Here is an 18,976-nt window from a genome sequence, read left to right as displayed (position 1 = left end):
TAGGTACTCCACAATACTAACCTAAATAACAGAGTGAAAAGAAGGAAGCCTTCACAAAATACAAATATTCCAAAACATGTATCCTGTTTGCAACAATGCACTAAAGTAATGCTGCAAGAAATGTAGCAAAGTAATTACATTTTTGTCCTGAATATAAAGTGTTAGTAGTATTGGATTTGCCCCAAACATATGAGACCACTCTACATATTTTCAAGCATAGTGGTGGCTGCATCATGTTATGGGTATTCTAGTAATCGTTAAGGACTGGGGAGTTTTTCAGGATAAAAAAAGATGAAGCTAAGCACAAGCAAAATCCTAGAGGAAATCCTGGTTCAGCCTGCTTTCCAACAGACACTGGGAGATGAATTCACTTTTCAGCAGGACAATAACTTAAAACACAAGGCCAAATATACACTGGAGTTGCTTACCAAGAAGACTGTTAATGTTCCCAAGTGGCCGAGTTGCAGCTTTGACTTAAATCTAAAGTACTTAAAAATCTAGTGGCAAGACCTGAAAATGGTTGTCTAGCAATGATCAACAACCAATTTGACAGAGCTTGAAGAATTTAGAAAAAAATACATGGGTAAATGTTATACAATCCAGGTGTGGAAAGCTCTTCGAGGCTTACCTAGAAACACTCACAGCTGTAATCACTGGCAAAGGTGGTACTACAAAAGTACTGACTCAGGGGTGTGAATACTTATGTAAATGTAAGCAACATTTCTAAAAACCTGTTTTCACTTTGTCATTATGGGGTAGTGTGTATACAAACATTGAATTCAGGCTGTAACAACAAAATGTGGAGTAAGTCAAGGGGTGTGAATACTTTCAGTACATAAAAAATGCCGGATAAACTAAATGAAGGCTATTTATCCCAAAATAATACTTGAAACGTAGTAGGTATAACATGATAACAGTGGACAACATTTGAATAAAGACAAGATGACATGCAGCGATGAAAATACTTCTGATCACTTTATTAAGCCCATTTCCTCAATACGCCCAACAGACTGTCTAATCTAGTACCTGGGTAGTCTGAGTCTCCTGGTGAAGGCTAGTCCAGGTCCTAGCTTTCTAAATAGCCTGTCCCAGTGATACTAGCCACGTCCTGTAGTGGACTAAACGAGACAAATCTGTCATCCAGGATGTCACAGAGAGAAAAACATCCTATCCTTTTAGTTGAGTGGAGAGGAGCCATCTGTTTAATAATGTAGGTACACGCTGTGTGTGTGAGAGAGAAACAGGAAGGCATTTCTGACAGCTGGGACGAGCACATCAAGGTGAGAATAATTGTCCAGTGTGAACAATGCCATCCGACAAAACAACACAGGGTGACTAACAGGTTTGGGGTCAATTCCATTTCAATCCAGCCAATTCAGGACATGAGTCAAAATTCTAATTTCAGACTTGAAAATCTCCATTTATTTTCACTGGATTTTTAGCAATTCTCAAATTCAATTCACTTCCGGGATAGACCGAATTGAAATGCAATTGACCCCAACCCCTAATTAGCATAAACATCACCTGGTTGTTCTAAATGTGTTGCATTGCGCTAACAGTGACTGCAGTCGCTCCAGACTAGCCTTTTAGCATCTACATGAGCTTTCAAGAACCAGACTAGCCTTTTAGCATCTACATCCGCTTTCAATAACCAGACTAGCCTTTTAGCATCTACATGAGATTTCAATAACCAGACTAGCCTTTTAGCATCTACATCCGCTTTCAATAACCAGACTAGTCTTTTAGCATCTACATCCGCTTTCAAGAACCAGACTAGCCTTTTAGCATCTACATCCGCTTTCAAGAACCAGACTAGCCTTTTAGCATCTACATCCGCTTTCAAGAACCAGACTAGCCTTTTAGCATCTACATCCGCTTTCAAGAACCAGACTAGCCTTTTAGCATCTACATGAGCTAACAATAACCAGACTAGCCTTTTAGCATCTACATCCGCTTTCAATAACCAGACTAGCCTTTTAGCATCTACATGAGATTTCAATAACCAGACTAGCCTTCTAGCATCTACATCCGCTTTCAATAACCAGACTAGCCTTTTAGCATCTACATCCGCTTTCAAGAACCAGACTAGCCTTTTAGCATCTACATCCGCTTTCAATAACCAGACTAGCCTTTTAGCATCTACATCCGCTTTCAAGAACCAGACTAGCCTTTTAGCATCTACATCCGCTTTCAAGAACCAGACTAGCCTTTTAGCATCTACATGAGCTAACAATAACCAGACTAGCCTTTTAGCATCTACATCCGCTTTCAAGAACCAGACTAGCCTTTTAGCATCTACATGAGCTTACAATAACCAGACTAGCCTTTTAGCATCTACATGAGCTTACAATAACCAGACTAGCCTTTTAGCATCTACATGAGCTTTCAAGAACCAGACTAGCCTTTTAGCATCTACATGAGCTTTCAATAACCAGACTAGCCTTTTAGCATCTACATGAGCTTTCAATAACCAGACTAGCCTTTTAGCATCTACATCCGCTTTCAAGAACCAGACTAGCCTTTTAGCATCTACATGAGCTTACAATAACCAGACTAGCCTTTTAGCATCTACATCCGCTTTCAAGAACCAGACTAGCCTTTTAGCATCTACATGAGCTTTCAATAACCAGACTAGCCTTTTAGCATCTACATCCGCTTTCAAGAACCAGACTAGCCTTTTAGCATCTACATGAGCTTTCAATAACCAGACTAGCCTTTTAGCACCTCTATGTTGGGGGGCAGCAGAGTAGCCGTGGTTAGAGCGTTGGACTAGTAACAGAAAGGTTGCAAGTTCGAATCCCCGAGCTGACCAGGTACAAATATGTCGTTCTGCCCCTGAACCCACTGTTCCTAGGCCGTCATTGAAAATAAGAATTTGTTCTTAACTGACCTGCCTAGTTAAATAAAGGTAAAATGAAAAAAATGATTTAAAAAAAGTCCCATGTTAGGTGATGGATACAGCAGTCTCTATGTTCAGTATAGGGATTGACTAACTGCTGAATCAGAATGTGTATTGTATGAACAGTCTGTACTCAAAATGCACTGTCAGGCCCCCATTCCCCAGACCTCTGTCTTGTCCTTGTTCCACAGGCCTTCCCCATCTACATGCCACAGGCCTTCCCCATCTACATGCCACAGGCCTTCCCCATCTACATGCCACAGGCCTTCCCCATCTACATGCCACAGGCCTTCCCCATCTACATGCCACAGGCCTTCCCCATCTACATGCCACAGGCCTTCCCCATCTACATGCCACAGGCCTTCCCCATCTACATGCCACAGGCCTTCCCCATCTACATGCCACAGGCCTTCCCCATCTACATGCCACAGGCCTTCCCCATCTACATGCCACAGGCCTTCCCCATCTACATGCCACAGGCCTTCCCCATCTACATGCCACAGGCCTTCCCCATCTACATGCCACAGGCCTTCCCCATCTACATGCCACAGGCCTTCCCCATCTACATGCCACAGTCCTTCCCCATCTACATGCCACAGTCCTTCCCCATCTACATGCCACAGGCCTTCCCCATCTACATGCCACAGGCCTTCCCCATCTACATGCCACAGGCCTTCCCCATCTACATGCCACAGGCCTTCCCCATCTACATGCCACAGGCCTTCCCCATCTACATGCCACAGGCCTTCCCCATCTACATGCCACAGGCCTTCCCCATCTACATGCCACAGGCCTTCCCCATCTACATGCCACAGGCCTTCCCCATCTACATGCCACAGTCCTTCCCCATCTACATGCCACAGTCCTTCCCCATCTACATGCCACAGTCCTTCCCCATCTACATGCCACAGTCCTGCCCCATCTACATGCCACAGTCCTGCCCCATCTACATGCCACAGTCCTGCCCCATCTACATGCCACAGGCCTGCCCCATCTACATGCCACAGGCCTTCTCCATCTACATGCCACAGGCCTTCTCCATCTACATGCCACAGGCCTTCCCCATCTACATGCCACAGGCCTTCCCCATCTACATGCCACAGGCCTTCCCCATCTACATGCCACAGGCCTTCCCCATCTACATGCCACAGGCCTTCCCCATCTACATGCCACAGTCCTTCCCCATCTACATGCCACAGGCCTTCCCCATCTACATGCCACAGTCCTTCCCCATCTACATGCCACAGTCCTTCCCCATCTACATGCCACAGTCCTTCCCCATCTACATGCCACAGTCCTGCCCCATCTACATGCCACAGGCCTTCTCCATCTACATGCCACAGGCCTTCTCCATCTACATGCCACAGGCCTTCCCCATCTACATGCCACAGGCCTTCCCCATCTACATGCCACAGGCCTTCCCCATCTACATGCCACAGGCCTTCCCCATCTACATGCCACAGGCCTTCCCCATCTACATGCCACAGGCCTTCCCCATCTACATGCCACAGGCCTTCCCCATCTACATGCCACAGGCCTTCCCCATCTACATGCCACAGTCCTTCCCCATCTACATGCCACAGTCCTTCCCCATCTACATGCCACAGTCCTTCCCCATCTACATGCCACAGTCCTTCACCATCTACATGCCACAGTCCTTCCCCATCTACATGCCACAGTCCTTCCCCATCTACATGCCACAGTCCTTCACCCTCTACATGCCACAGTCCTTCCCCATCTACATGCCACAGTCCTTCCCCATCTACATGCCACAGTCCTTCCCCATCTACATGCCACAGCCCAGTCCTGTGGAATGTAGATGGGGAAGGACTGTGACGTTTGAACCTCATGTAATTAGTGGGGGGGGATTACTTTACATTGATTCATTACCGTGATAGTGGGATAGCTCTACACACTGATGATTAGAATGGCATAGTGGTAGAATACATATACTATGCTGTGCTCTGATGACACCTTCTACTTTAAAATGAACCGTGAGGGAATAATAAAGCTGTGCTGTTTTGAACAGGGCCCTGCGGGCCTTGCTGCTGCGTCACCGTGACCGTACCTTGAGCTTGGTGTTGGCGGGGATGTTGGTCTTCCAGCGCACCGTGTAGTAGCGTGCGTCCGTGATCTTCTGGTTCTTGGGCAGGGAGTTGTCGGCCCAGGTCACCTTGATGGTGTCGTGGCTGAGCACCGAGGCCTGTACGCCCACGGGAGGTAGCATGGGGGTGGGGTCTGGTACTGGCGTGTATGGAGCATGGAAGAGTTCATACAAATCAACATCAGGGTCTATGGGGTCTGCCAGCAGTTACCAACACACCAGGTTCACAACAGATGGCAAACAGAACATGGTGGAAAAGAGGGAAGAAATTACAAACCAAAAAAGTGTGTTTTGTGGCGAGGTAAAAAAAAAAAAGCAAGACCGGTCAAAACGAAACGGGGTGGTGGGGTGTAGAGAGAGAGGGAGGGGGTTACGAATAAGGGTAGAAAATATGTTAATGAGTTATTAAAATGAGGGAGGAGGAGAGGGGATTGGGAAGGGTGAAGAGAAAGAGAGAAAATTCTATTAGATCAACAGACATGGCTATTGGCTACATCAAGGTTTTCTACTGTCTATACAAGGGCTGTTGTCGATCAGACTTGGATCAAATACCGATTTGTTGTCATGTATTTGATCCAGGGCTCTTGTGTTCAACATAATCAACTCACATTATCAACACTAAGTAAAGATGGATAATCACTCAAAGGAAAGCTACAACTAGAAGGAACGTGCAACAGAGTAATCTCTAGTAAAGGTCAACAGAGTAATCTCTAGTAAAGGTCAACAGAGTAATCTCTAGTAAAGGTCAACAGAGTAACATTTAGCCACCTGGATTCAGAAAAAAAACTGGAAAGACAACAGTGCAACAGAACAACAAGATCAAAAATACAAATACCATACTGACTTACCACACCTTTAAAGAAGAAAGCTTTTTCATTATTGATAAGAAGGTATCGGACTGCACGGATAAACAGGGACTGTGAATACGGGGCACTACTTTACAGTGTCTCTGAATAAGGGGCACTACTTTACAGTGTCTCTGAATATGGGGCACTACTTTACAGTGTCTCTGAATACGGGGCACTACTTTACAGTGTCTCTGAATACGGGGCACTACTTTACAGTGTCTCTGAATACGGGGCACTACTTTACAGTGTCTCTGAATACGGGGCACTACTTTACAGTGTCTCTGTGAATACGGGGCACTACTTTACAGTGTCTCTGTGAATACGGGGCACTACTTTACAGTGTCTCTGAATACGGGGCACTACTTTACAGTGTCTCTGTGAATACGGGGCACTACTTTACAGTGTCTCTGTGAATACGGGGCACTACTTTACAGTGTCTCTGTGAATATGGGGTACTACTTTACAGTGTCTCTGTGAATACAGGTACTACTTTACAGTGTCTCTGTGAATACAGGTACTACTTTACAGTGTCTCTGTGAATACGGGGCACTACTTTACAGTGTCTCTGTGAAAACAGGCACTACTTCACAGTAGATACCACTCTACTGAATGTTACCTCTACTGAATGTTACCCTGGTCACGTCTCTTTACAGATGGAAGATACCTCTCTACTGAATGTTACCCTGGTCACGTCTCTTAACAGATGGAGGATACCTCTCTACTGAATGTTACCCTGGTCACATCTCTTTACAGATGGAAGATACCTCTCTACTGAATGTTACCCTGGTCACGTCTCTTTACAGATGGAGGATACCTCCCTACTGAATGTTACCCTGGTCACGTCTCTTTACAGATGGAGGATACCTCCCTACTGAATGTTACTCTGGTCACGTCTCTTTACAGATGGAGGATACCTCCCTACTGAATGTTACTCTGGTCACATCTCTTTAAAGATGGAGGATACCTCCCTACTGAATGTTACCCTGGTCACGTCTCTTTACAGATGGAGTTGCTCCCTACTGAATGTTACCCTGGTCACATCTCTTTACAGATGGAGGATACCTCTCTACTGAATGTTACCCTGGTCACGTCTCTTTACAGATGGAAGATACCTCTCTACTGAATGTTACCCTGGTCACATCTCTTTACAGATGGAGGATACCTCTCTACTGAATGTTACCCTGGTCACGTCTCTTTACAGATGGAGGATACCTCCCTACTGAATGTTACCCTGGTCACGTCTCTTTACAGATGGAGGATACATCTCTACTAAATGTTACCCTGGTCACGTCTCTTTACAGATGGAGGATACCTCCCTACTGAATGTTACCCTGGTCACATCTCTTTACAGATGGAGTTGGTCCCTACTGAATGTTACCCTGGTCACGTCTCTTTACAGATGGAGGATACATCTCTACTGAATGTTACCCTGGTCACGTCTCTTTACAGATGGAGTTGCTCCCTACTGAATGTTACCCTGGTCACGTCTCTTTACAGATGGAGGATACATTTCTACTGAATGTTACCCTGGTCACGTCTCTTTACAGATGGAGGATACCTCCCTACTGAATGTTACCCTGGTCACGTCTCTTTACAGATGGAGGATACATCTCTACTAAATGTTACCCTGGTCACATCTCTTTACAGATGGAGGATACCTCCCTACTGAATGTTACCCTGGTCACATCTCTTTACAGATGGAGTTGGTCCCTACTGAATGTTACCCTGGTCACGTCTCTTTACAGATGGAGGATACCTCTCTACTGAATGTTACCCTGGTCACATCTCTTTACAGATGGAGGATACATCTCTACTAAATGTTACCCTGGTCACGTCTCTTTAAAGATGGAGGACACCTCCCTACTGAATGTTACCCTGGTCACGTATCTTTACAGATGGAGGATACCTCTCTACTGAATGTTACCCTGGTCACATCTCTTTACAGATGGAGGATACCTCCCTACTGAATGTTACCCTGGTCACATCTCTTTACAGATGGAGGATACCTCCCTACTGAATGTTACCCTGGTCACGTCTCTTTACAGATGGAGGATACATCTCTACTGAATGTTACCCTGGTCACGTCTCTTTACAGATGGAGTATACCTCCCTACTGAATGTTACCCTGGTCACGTCTCTTTACAGATGGAGGATACATCTCTACTAAATGTTACCCTGGTCACATCTCTTTACAGATGGAGGATAACTCCCTACTGAATGTTACCCTGGTCACATCTCTTTACAGATGGAGTTGGTCCCTACTGAATGTTACCCTGGTCACGTCTCTTTACAGATGGAGGATACCTCTCTACTGAATGTTACCCTGGTCACATCTCTTTACAGATGGAGGATACATCTCTACTAAATGTTACCCTGGTCACGTCTCTTTAAAGATGGAGGACACCTCCCTACTGAATGTTACCCTGGTCACGTATCTTTACAGATGGAGGATACCTCTCTACTGAATGTTACCCTGGTCACGTCTCTTTACAGATGGAGGATACCTCCCTACTGAATGTTACCCTGGTCACGTCTCTTTACAGATGGAGGATACCTCTCTACTGAATGTTACCCTGGTCACATCTCTTTACAGATGGAGGATACCTCCCTACTGAATGTTACCCTGGTCACGTCTCTTTACAGATGGAGGATACCTCTCTACTGAATGTTACCCTGGTCACATCTCTTTACAGATGGAGGATACCTCTCTACTGAATGTTACCTCTACTGAATGTTACCCTGGTCACATCTCTTTACAGATGGAGGATACCTCCCTACTGAATGTTACCCTGGTCACATCTCTTTACAGATGGAGGATACCTCCCTACTGAATGTTACCCTGGTCACGTCTCTTTACAGATGGAAGATACCTCTACTGAATGTTACCCTGGTCACATCTCTTTACAGATGGAGGATACCTCTACTGAATGTTACCCTGGTCACATCTCTTTACAGATGGAGGATACCTCTACTGAATGTTACCCTGGTCACATCTCTTTACAGATGGAGGATACCTCCCTACTGAATGTTACCCTGGTCACATCTCTTTAAAGATGGAGGATACCTCTACTGAATGTTACCCTGGTCACATCTCTTTACAGATGGAGGATACCTCTGTTATGTAACTAAACACAGGTCGCCACTGTGAGCACATGTCCAACCACCTGCTTCCCTACCTACAATGTCCTCCAGGGGGTTGCTGAGGTGTGTACTCATTATGGACGCATGGTAAACACTGGTGTTGTGAGAGAGGCAGAAACAAGTGGTTCCCTGGCTCAAGTCGCCACAATGCCAACTAAACGCTTCAAGATGGCAGCAATGAGCGGACTGGCCAGGCTTCGCTGCTAGCTATGTTACGCCATGCTCTGCGCCAGCCCTGGACTCCATATTCTGACCATGGTCCAGCGGTAATTAGAAAAATCTCTGGTCATTTGGTGTAGCCTACCTCCCCCAAACTGACCCCTCTATGCAGCTCTCTCTCTCCTCCCCGCTCCATTTTACAAGTCATTGTGCATGCTCATTATTTCACTGTTGTGTGTGTGTGTGTGTGTGTGTGTGTGTGTGTGTGTGTGTGTGTGTGTGTGTGTGTGTGTGTGTGTGTGTCTCTCTCTCTCTCTCTCTGGGAAGCATGGAGGTGGTCCAGGAAACACGGTGTGGTTTTAGGTTGCATGCAAACGGCATCTGTTTTACACTCTGAGAACTCTGTGTCTGCAGCAGTAGTCTGTACCAGCCTGGGCTTAGTAGCCTACAGTGCTCTGAATTAAATGTTCATACTTGTCAAAAAGAATACCTCCCTCCACACATTTCAGTCAGTTATCAGATGCCACATATAGGAGAAGGTTTTTTATTCTGCTTTGGTTTGATTTATGCTTTAAAAAGGAAAGTCACATTGAGATTGAAAATCTCCTTTTCAAGTGAGTCCTGCATATGTTTTGCACCAAGGTTATCTTCCCACTGGATATTTACTGTAATACATCAGTCCCTAAACAAGACTCCTAGATTTCTCCCAACTTCTTTAAGTCAAAACATTATCTAGGTCAACCAGTCTTTTTTATTCCAAACTTTTCATCCAATGAACATGCTTGTGGAGCAACTCACTGGTGTATTCAAACTGCAGACTGTATTGGAGGGCTTTGGTTCTGTGTTGAGAGGAGAGCTGGATCTGACAGAGGGTTGCCAAAGCCACAGCAGGGGTGTGTGTGTGTATGTGCGCGCTTCTGCACAGTGCTATGCATGTGTGTGTGTGTTCTGTGTGCACGCGTATGCCTGTGTGTGTGTGTGTGTTTGTGTGGATTTCCCCCCTGCAGCATATTGATGCCATTTCAGTCATCCGGTATCCTGTCCCTGCACAGCAGTGCATGCTGGGATAGTGGAGTGCAAGTACAGACAAACTGGCTGATCAAAACGGAGAGGGGGTGACGAGGGGTTAGCTTAAAGTCGACACAAGGTACAGCCTACACTCCTAGTTCCCTGGGGGTGCCTCAACACAGGGTACAGCCTACACTCCTAGTTCCCTGGGGGTGCCTCGACACAGGGTACAGCCTACACTCCTAGTTCCCTGGGGGTGCCTCGATACAGGGTACAGCCTACACTCCTAGTTCCCTGGGGGTGCCTCAACACAGGGTACAGCCTACACTCCTAGTTCCCTGGGGGTGCCTCAACACAGGGTACAGCCTACACCCCTAGTTCCCTGGGGGTGCCTCGACACAGGGTACAGCCTACACCCCTAGTTCCCTGGGGGTGCCTCAACACAGGGTACAGCCTACACTCCTAGTTCCCTGGGGGTGCCTCGATACAGGGTACAGCCTACACTCCTAGTTCCCTGGGGGTGCCTCGATACAGGGTACAGCCTACACTCCTAGTTCCCTGGGGGTGCCTCGATACAGGGTACAGCCTACACTCCTAGTTCCCTGGGGGTGCCTCGACACAGGGTACAGCCTACACTCCTAGTTCCCTGGGGGTGCCTCGACACAGGGTACAGCCTACACTCCTAGTTCCCTGGGGGTGCCTCGACACAGGGTACAGCCTACACTCCTAGTTCCCTGGGGGTGCCTCGACACAGGGTATCGCCTACACTCCTAGTTCCCTGGGGGTGCCTCGACACAGGGTACAGCCTACACTCCTAGTTCCCTGGGGGTGCCTCAACACAGGGTACAGCCTACACTCCTAGTTCCCTGGGGGTGCCTCAACACAGGGTACAGCCTACACTCCTAGTTCCCTGGGGGTGCCTCGACACAGGGTACAGCCTACACTCCTAGTTCCCTGGGGGTGCCTCGACACAGGGTACAGCCTACACTCCTAGTTCCCTCATCTTACGGGTGTCAAAAAATGTGGCATACTCTACAGAGCTATGTTGAGCAGCGACTTCCTGCTAGCAATTCATACTTTATGTTCAATTGTTGGCATTTGGTATCGTGACCTAAATAAATGTCTGAGTAGCTGTCCTCGGATTAGAGCAATCTGGATTGGAGGATATTGTCTTAATATTCTCTGGGAGACAGGGCTGAGATGAGCAGGGGCCACTTGTTTTGTGCAGTGATATTTGTGACAAAGGGAAAGTCAATTACCACAGAGAGAATGGCAGGTAAGAGATGCTCTCTGACAAGTTGACCCTAACGATCAGGTCTGATGGAAGGTAAACTGCACCATATGAATGCAGGAGGAATAATGTCTAATGTAACGTCAAGGCTCTAGTTGGTCAAATAAAAAACACATTAGGTTTTAGTAAGCTTATTTTGAGTCAAGCCCCGTCAGGGTATATTTATTGATGATGGTGGTGGTGGTGATGTAACATTGGTCAAAGACTAGTGTCAGATTCCTTTTTTAAGGGAGTTAAATGACTATTCTCACTCCCCACTGAAATATGGCATCAGCCAAAAACGATACCAGCATACGTTTTATTGGATGAAACAATTACTCCATTAAAAGACCATTTCACTGGTCCAGTATGGAGGGTATTAGTGACCATCTCATTGGTAATGCTATTTAGGGTGTGTCCATGAGACCATTCCATTGCTCCAGTATTCAGGGTGTAGGGGTATGTGTAGGTGTCCTACCTGACTGTGGCCTGGTGATGGCGCTCTCGTATACAGGGATCCCCTCCCCCACGTTGTTGAAGGCCTTCAGGGTTATCACATAGTGGGAGCTGGGGTCTGAGGGAAGGAGAGGGGCAGGGAGAGAGAGGCAGGGGCAGGGAGAGAGAGGCAGGGGGGCAGGGAGAGAGAGGCAGGGGGGCAGGGAGAGAGAGGCAGGGGGGCAGGGAGAGAGAGGCAGGGGGGCAGGGAGAGAGAGGCAGGGGGGCAGGGAGAGAGAGGCAGGGGGGCAGGGAGAGAGAGGCAGGGGGCAGGGAGAGAGAGGCAGGGGGGCAGGGAGAGAGAGGCAGGGGGGCAGGGAGAGAGAGGCAGGGGGGCAGGGAGAGAGAGGCAGGGGGGCAGGGAGAGAGAGGCAGGGGGGCAGGGAGAGAGAGGCAGGGGGGCAGGGAGAGAGAGGCAGGGGGGCAGGGAGAGAGAGGCAGGGGGGCAGGGAGAGAGAGGCAGGGGGGCAGGGAGAGAGAGGCAGGGGGGCAGGGAGAGAGAGGCAGGGGGGCAGGGAGAGAGAGGCAGGGGGGCAGGGAGAGAGAGGCAGGGGGGCAGGGAGAGAGAGGCAGGGGGGCAGGGAGAGAGAGGCAGGGGGGCAGGGAGAGAGGCAGGGGGGCAGGGAGAGAGGCAGGGGGGCAGGGAGAGAGAGGCAGGGGGGCAGGGAGCGAGACAGAGGGGGAGAGAGGGCGTTATGAAATAATGTAGCTAATCAAGTCCAGACTCCTGAGACCCTCTCCTCATAGGATCAGGATATTCATCATCTTGACAAAAGGTGAATATTGAAACCCAGTCTCTCGTTGGGATTTTAATGAAAAGCTAAATTATGCAACATTATCATAGTGGTCCCCCCTAACCATGTTGTAATTACAGTAGGCTACAGGACACTATGAAGCACAGCCAGACATGCAGTCAAAGACTGTTCACAGTCATGCATCAAGAACATGGTTCCACAACAACACACAGATGACCAAAACACAACAAATATGAAAAGAGTCAAAAACGATCAACTATGACGATAACCACCCAGAGGGCAACCACCCAGAGGGCAACCACCCAGAGGGCAACCACCCAGAGGGCAACCACCCAGAGGGCAACCACCCAGAGGGCAACCACCCAGAGGGCAACCACCCAGAGGGCAACCACCCAGAGGGCAACAACAGGGTGTACTCACCTAGGTTCTCGATGCTGTAGTAGCGCTGCTTGTAGTCCACCTTGATGGTCTGGGCGTGGGGGCTGCCGATGCCGTAGCCGATGGTGTAGCCTCGTACCACCATGTCCTGGTTCTCCGGCGGCGTCCAGCTCACCACGATGCTGTTGACCAGCGGGCGCACATGTAGCGAGCTGGGGATGTCCGGCACCCTGGACTCTGGAGGTAGGAAAACTCAGGAGATCAAACTTATATCAAATTATAACACAAAAGAAATTAAACACAACAAACACAAATACAACTTGTGTTTAAAGCCTCTCCATATACTTTAGACTAGAATTAAGACAATAAAATACATGAAAACTAAACCATAAATATAAGGCAGCAGTGAGACCACATTAATAGAAGTCTTAAGAGGGTTTGAAGGTATTTATGATGCTGCTAAACCAAAAAGTCAAACAAAACATGTTGGCCTGAACAATTCAGACTAGGTGAAAGTAGTCAAGATCAGGGCTGAGGTAGAGGGGTTAGACTGGTCAGTGTATTAAGGGAAGATGTAAGGATCAGGGCTGAGGTAGAGGGATTTGACTGGTCAGTGTATTAAGGGAAGAGGTAAGGATCAGGGCTGAGGTAGAGGGATTTGACTGGTCAGTGTATTAAGGGAAGAGGTAAGGATCAGGGCTGAGGTAGAGGGGTTAGACTGGTCAGTGTATTAAGGGAAGAGAGGTAAGGATCAGGGCTGAGGTAGAGGGATTTGACTGGTCAGTGTATTAAGGGAAGAGGTAAGGGTCAGGCCTGAGGTAGAGGGATTTGACTGGTCAGTGTATTAAGGGAAGAGAGGTAAGGATCAGGGCTGAGGTAGAGGGATTTGACTGGTCAGTGTATTAAGGGAAGAGAGGTAAGGATCAGGGCTGAGGTAGAGGGATTTGACTGGTCAGTGTATTAAGGGAAGAGGTAAGGATCAGGGCTGAGGTAGAGGGGTTAGACTGGTCAGTATATTAAGGGAAGAGAGGTAAGGATCAGGGCTGAGGTAGAGGGATTTGACTGGTCAGTGTATTAAGGGAAGATGTAAGGATTAGGGCTGAGGTAGAGGGGTTAGACTGGTCAGTGTATTAAGGGAAGAGAGGTAAGGATCAGGGCTGAGGTAGAGGGATTTGACTGGTCAGTGTATTAAGGGAAGAGAGGTAAGGATCAGGGCTGAGGTAGAGGGATTTGACTGGTCAGTGTATTAAGGGAAGAGAGGTAAGGATCAGGGCTGAGGTAGAGGGGTTAGACTGGTCAGTATATTAAGGGAAGAGAGGTAAGGATCAGGGCTGAGGTAGAGGGATTTGACTGGTCAGTGTATTAAGGGAAGATGTAAGGATTAGGGCTGAGGTAGAGGGGTTAGACTGGTCAGTGTATTAAGGGAAGAGAGGTAAGGATCAGGGCTGAGGTAGAGGGGTTTGACTGGTCAGTGTATTAAGGGAAGAGAGGTAAGGATCAGGGCTGAGGTAGAGGGATTTGACTGGTCAGTGTATTAAGGGAAGATGTAAGGATCAGGGCTGAGGTAGAGGGGTTAGACTGGTCAGTGTATTAAGGGAAGAGGTAAGGATCAGGGCTGAGGTAGAGGGATTTGACTGGTCAGTGTATTAAGGGAAGATGTAAGGATCAGGGCTGAGGTAGAGGGATTTGACTGGTCAGTGTATTAAGGGAAGAGAGGTAAGGATCAGGGCTGAGGTAGAGGGATTTGACTGGTCAGTGTATTAAGGGAAGAGAGGTAAGGATCAGGGCTGAGGTAGAGAGATTTGACTGGTCAGTGTATTAAGGGAAGAGAGGTAAGGATCAGGCCTGAGGTAGAGGGGTTAGACTGGTCAGTGTATTAAGGGAAGATGTAAGGATCAGGGCTGAGGTAGAGGGGTTTGACTGGTCAGTGTATTAAGGGAAGATGTAAGGATCAGGGCTGAGGTAGGGGGGTTTGACTGGTCAGTGTATTAAGGGAAGAGGTAAGGATCAGGGCTGAGGTAGAGGGGTTAGACTGGTCAGTGTATTAAGGGAAGATGTAAGGATCAGGGCTGAGGTAGAGGGATTTGACTGGTCAGTGTATTAAGGGAAGAGGTAAGGATCAGGCCTGAGGTAGAGGGATTTGACTTGTCAGTGTATTAAGGGAAGAGAGGTAAGGATCAGGCCTGAGGTAGAGGGGTTAGACTGGTCAGTGTATTAAGGGAAGAGGTAAGGATCAGGGCTGAGGTAGAGGGATTTGACTGGTCAGTGTATTAATTAAGGGAAGATGTAAGGATCAGGGCTGAGGTAGAGGGATTTGACTGGTCAGTGTATTAAGGGAAGATGTAAGGATCAGGGCTGAGGTAGAGGGATTTGACTGGTCAGTGTATTAAGGGAAGAGAGGTAAGGATCAGGGCTGAGGTAGAGGGATTTGACTGGTCAGTGTATTAAGGGAAGAGAGGTAAGGATCAGGGCTGAGGTAGAGGGATTTGACTGGTCAGTGTATTAAGGGAAGAGAGGTAAGGATCAGGCCTGAGGTAGAGGGGTTAGACTGGTCAGTGTATTAAGGGAAGAGAGGTAAGGATCAGGGCTGAGGTAGAGGGATTTGACTGGTCAGTGTATTAAGGGAAGAGGTAAGGATCAGGGCTGAGGTAGAGGGATTTGACTGGTCAGTGTATTAAGGGAAGAGGTAAGGATCAGGGCTGAGGTAGAGGGATTTGACTGGTCAGTGTATTAAGGGAAGAGGTAAGGGTCAGGCCTGAGGTAGAGGGGTTAGACTGGTCAGTGTATTAAGGGAAGAGAGGTAAGGATCAGGGCTGAGGTAGAGGGATTTGACTGGTCAGTGTATTAAGGGAAGAGGTAAGGATCAGGGCTGAGGTAGAGGGGTTAGACTGGTCAGTGTATTAAGGGAAGAGAGGTAAGGATCAGGGCTGAGGTAGAGGGATTTGACTGGTCAGTGTATTAAGGGAAGAGGTAAGGAACAGGGCTGAGGTAGAGGGATTTGACTGGTCAGTGTATTAAGGGAAGAGAGGTAAGGATCAGGGCTGAGGTAGAGGGGTTAGACTGGTCAGTGTATTAAGGGAAGAGGTAAGGATCAGGGCTGAGGTAGAGGGATTTGACTGGTCAGTGTATTAAGGGAAGAGAGGTAAGGATCAGGGCTGAGGTAGAGGGATTTGACTGGTCAGTGTATTAAGGGAAGAGAGGTAAGGATCAGGGCTGAGGTAGAGGGGTTTGACTGGTCAGTGTATTAAGGGAAGATGTAAGGATCAGGGCTGAGGTAGGGGGGTTTGACTGGTCAGTGTATTAAGGGAAGAGGTAAGGGTCAGGCCTGAGGTAGAGGGGTTAGACTGGTCAGTGTATTAAGGGAAGAGAGGTAAGGATCAGGGCTGAGGTAGAGGGATTTGACTGGTCAGTGTATTAAGGGAAGAGGTAAGGATCAGGGCTGAGGTAGAGGGGTTAGACTGGTCAGTGTATTAAGGGAAGAGAGGTAAGGATCAGGGCTGAGGTAGAGGGATTTGACTGGTCAGTGTATTAAGGGAAGAGGTAAGGATCAGGGCTGAGGTAGAGGGATTTGACTGGTCAGTGTATTAAGGGAAGAGAGGTAAGGATCAGGGCTGAGGTAGAGGGGTTAGACTGGTCAGTGTATTAAGGGAAGAGGTAAGGATCAGGGCTGAGGTAGAGGGATTTGACTGGTCAGTGTATTAAGGGAAGATGTAAGGATCAGGGCTGAGGTAGAGGGATTTGACTGGTCAGTGTATTAAGGGAAGATGTAAGGATCAGGGCTGAGGTAGAGGGATTTGACTGGTCAGTGTATTAAGGGAAGAGGTAAGGATCAGGGCTGAGGTAGAGGGATTTGACTGGTCTGTGTATTAAGGGAAGAGAGGTAAGGATCAGGGCTGAGGTAGAGGGATTTGACTGGTCAGTGTATTAAGGGAAGAGAGGTAAGGATCAGGGCTGAGGTAGAGGGGTTTGACTGGTCAGTGTATTAAGGGAAGATGTAAGGATCAGGGCTGAGGTAGGGGGGTTTGACTGGTCAGTGTATTAAGGGAAGAGGTAAGGGTCAGGCCTGAGGTAGAGGGGTTAGACTGGTCAGTGTATTAAGGGAAGAGAGGTAAGGATCAGGGCTGAGGTAGAGGGATTTGACTGGTCAGTGTATTAAGGGAAGAGGTAAGGATCAGGGCTGAGGTAGAGGGGTTAGACTGGTCAGTGTATTAAGGGAAGAGAGGTAAGGATCAGGGCTGAGGTAGAGGGATTTGACTGGTCAGTGTATTAAGGGAAGAGGTAAGGATCAGGGCTGAGGTAGAGGGATTTGACTGGTCAGTGTATTAAGGGAAGAGAGGTAAGGATCAGGGCTGAGGTAGAGGGGTTAGACTGGTCAGTGTATTAAGGGAAGAGGTAAGGATCAGGGCTGAGGTAGAGGGATTTGACTGGTCAGTGTATTAAGGGAAGATGTAAGGATCAGGGCTGAGGTAGAGGGATTTGACTGGTCAGTGTATTAAGGGAAGATGTAAGGATCAGGGCTGAGGTAGAGGGATTTGACTGGTCAGTGTATTAAGGGAAGAGGTAAGGATCAGGGCTGAGGTAGAGGGATTTGACTGGTCAGTGTATTAAGGGAAGAGAGGTAAGGATCAGGGCTGAGGTAGAGGGATTTGACTGGTCAGTGTATTAAGGGAAGAGAGGTAAGGATCAGGGCTGAGGTAGAGGGATTTGACTGGTCAGTGTATTAAGGGAAGAGAGGTAAGGATCAGGGCTGAGGTAGAGGGGTTTGACTGGTCAGTGTATTAAGGGAAGATGTAAGGATCAGGGCTGATGTAGGGGGGTTTGACTGGTCATTGTATTAAGGGAAGAGGTAAGGATCAGGGCTGAGGTAGAGGGATTTGACTGGTCAGTGTATTAAGGGAAGAGAGGTAAGGATCAGGGCTGAGGTAGAGGGATTTGACTGGTCAGTGTATTAAGGGAAGAGAGGTAAGGATCAGGGCTGAGGTAGAGGGGTTTGACTGGTCAGTGTATTAAGGGAAGATGTAAGGATCAGGGCTGATGTAGGGGGGTTTGACTGGTCAGTGTATTAAGGGAAGAGGTAAGGATCAGGGCTGAGGTAGAGGGATTTGACTTGTCAGTGTATTAAGGGAAGAGAGGTAAGGATCAGGCCTGAGGTAGAGGGGTTAGACTGGTCAGTGTATTAAGGGAAGAGGTAAGGATCAGGGCTGAGGTAGAGGGATTTGACTGGTCAGTGTATTAAGGGAAGAGGTAAGGATCAGGGCTGAGGTAGAGGGATTTGACTGGTCAGTGTATTAAGGGACGAGAGGTAAGGATCAGGGCTGAGGTAGAGGGATTTGACTGGTCAGTGTATTAAGGGAAGATGTAAGGATCAGGGCTGAGGTAGAGGGATTTGACTGGTCAGTGTATTAAGGGAAGATGTAAGGATCAGGGCTGAGGTAGAGGGATTTGACTGGTCAGTGTATTAAGGGAAGAGAGGTAAGGATCAGGGCTGAGGTAGAGGGATTTGACTGGTCAGTGTATTAAGGGAAGAGAGGTAAGGATCAGGGCTGAGGTAGAGGGATTTGACTGGTCAGTGTATTAAGGGAAGAGAGGTAAGGATCAGGGCTGAGGTAGAGGGATTTGACTGGTCAGTGTATTAAGGGAAGAGAGGTAAGGATCAGGGCTGAGGTAGAGGGATTTGACTGGTCTGTGTATTAAGGGAAGAGAGGTAAGGATCAGGGCTGAGGTAGAGGGATTTGACTGGTCAGTGTATTAAGGGAAGAGAGGTAAGGATCAGGGCTGAGGTAGAGGGATTTGACTGGTCTGTGTATTAAGGGAAGAGAGGTAAGGATCAGGGCTGAGGTAGAGGGATTTGACTGGTCAGTGTATTAAGGGAAGATGTAAGGATCAGGGCTGAGGTAGAGGGATTTGACTGGTCAGTGT

General features: G+C 47.9%; 1 protein-coding gene across 14 annotated transcripts in view; it reads right to left on the bottom strand.

Moving 5' to 3' along the window:
* Positions 1-18,976, bottom strand: part of LOC129834874 (neogenin-like) — a 249,315-nt gene that overhangs the window by 13,594 nt on the left and 216,745 nt on the right. For 11 of the 14 annotated variants that reach the window (XM_055900212.1, XM_055900218.1, XM_055900213.1 and 8 more), the window contains exons 15-17: positions 13,100-13,294; positions 11,908-12,003; positions 4,968-5,200 (exon numbers count right to left, since the gene is read on the bottom strand). In XM_055900212.1, coding sequence (XP_055756187.1) covers positions 4,968-5,200; positions 11,908-12,003; positions 13,100-13,294 — 524 coding nt within the window. The remainder of the gene's footprint in view (positions 1-4,967; positions 5,201-11,907; positions 12,004-13,099; positions 13,295-18,976) is intronic. The other 3 variants (XM_055900216.1, XM_055900226.1, XM_055900223.1) reach the window with 1 other exon arrangement.

This window comes from Salvelinus fontinalis, chromosome 35 (assembly GCF_029448725.1).
Source record: "Salvelinus fontinalis isolate EN_2023a chromosome 35, ASM2944872v1, whole genome shotgun sequence".
NCBI classification, from domain to species: Eukaryota; Metazoa; Chordata; class Actinopteri; order Salmoniformes; family Salmonidae; genus Salvelinus; species Salvelinus fontinalis.
The sequence above is the reverse complement of the archived record's forward strand: the minus strand, read 5'-3'. Positions and strand labels throughout refer to the sequence as shown.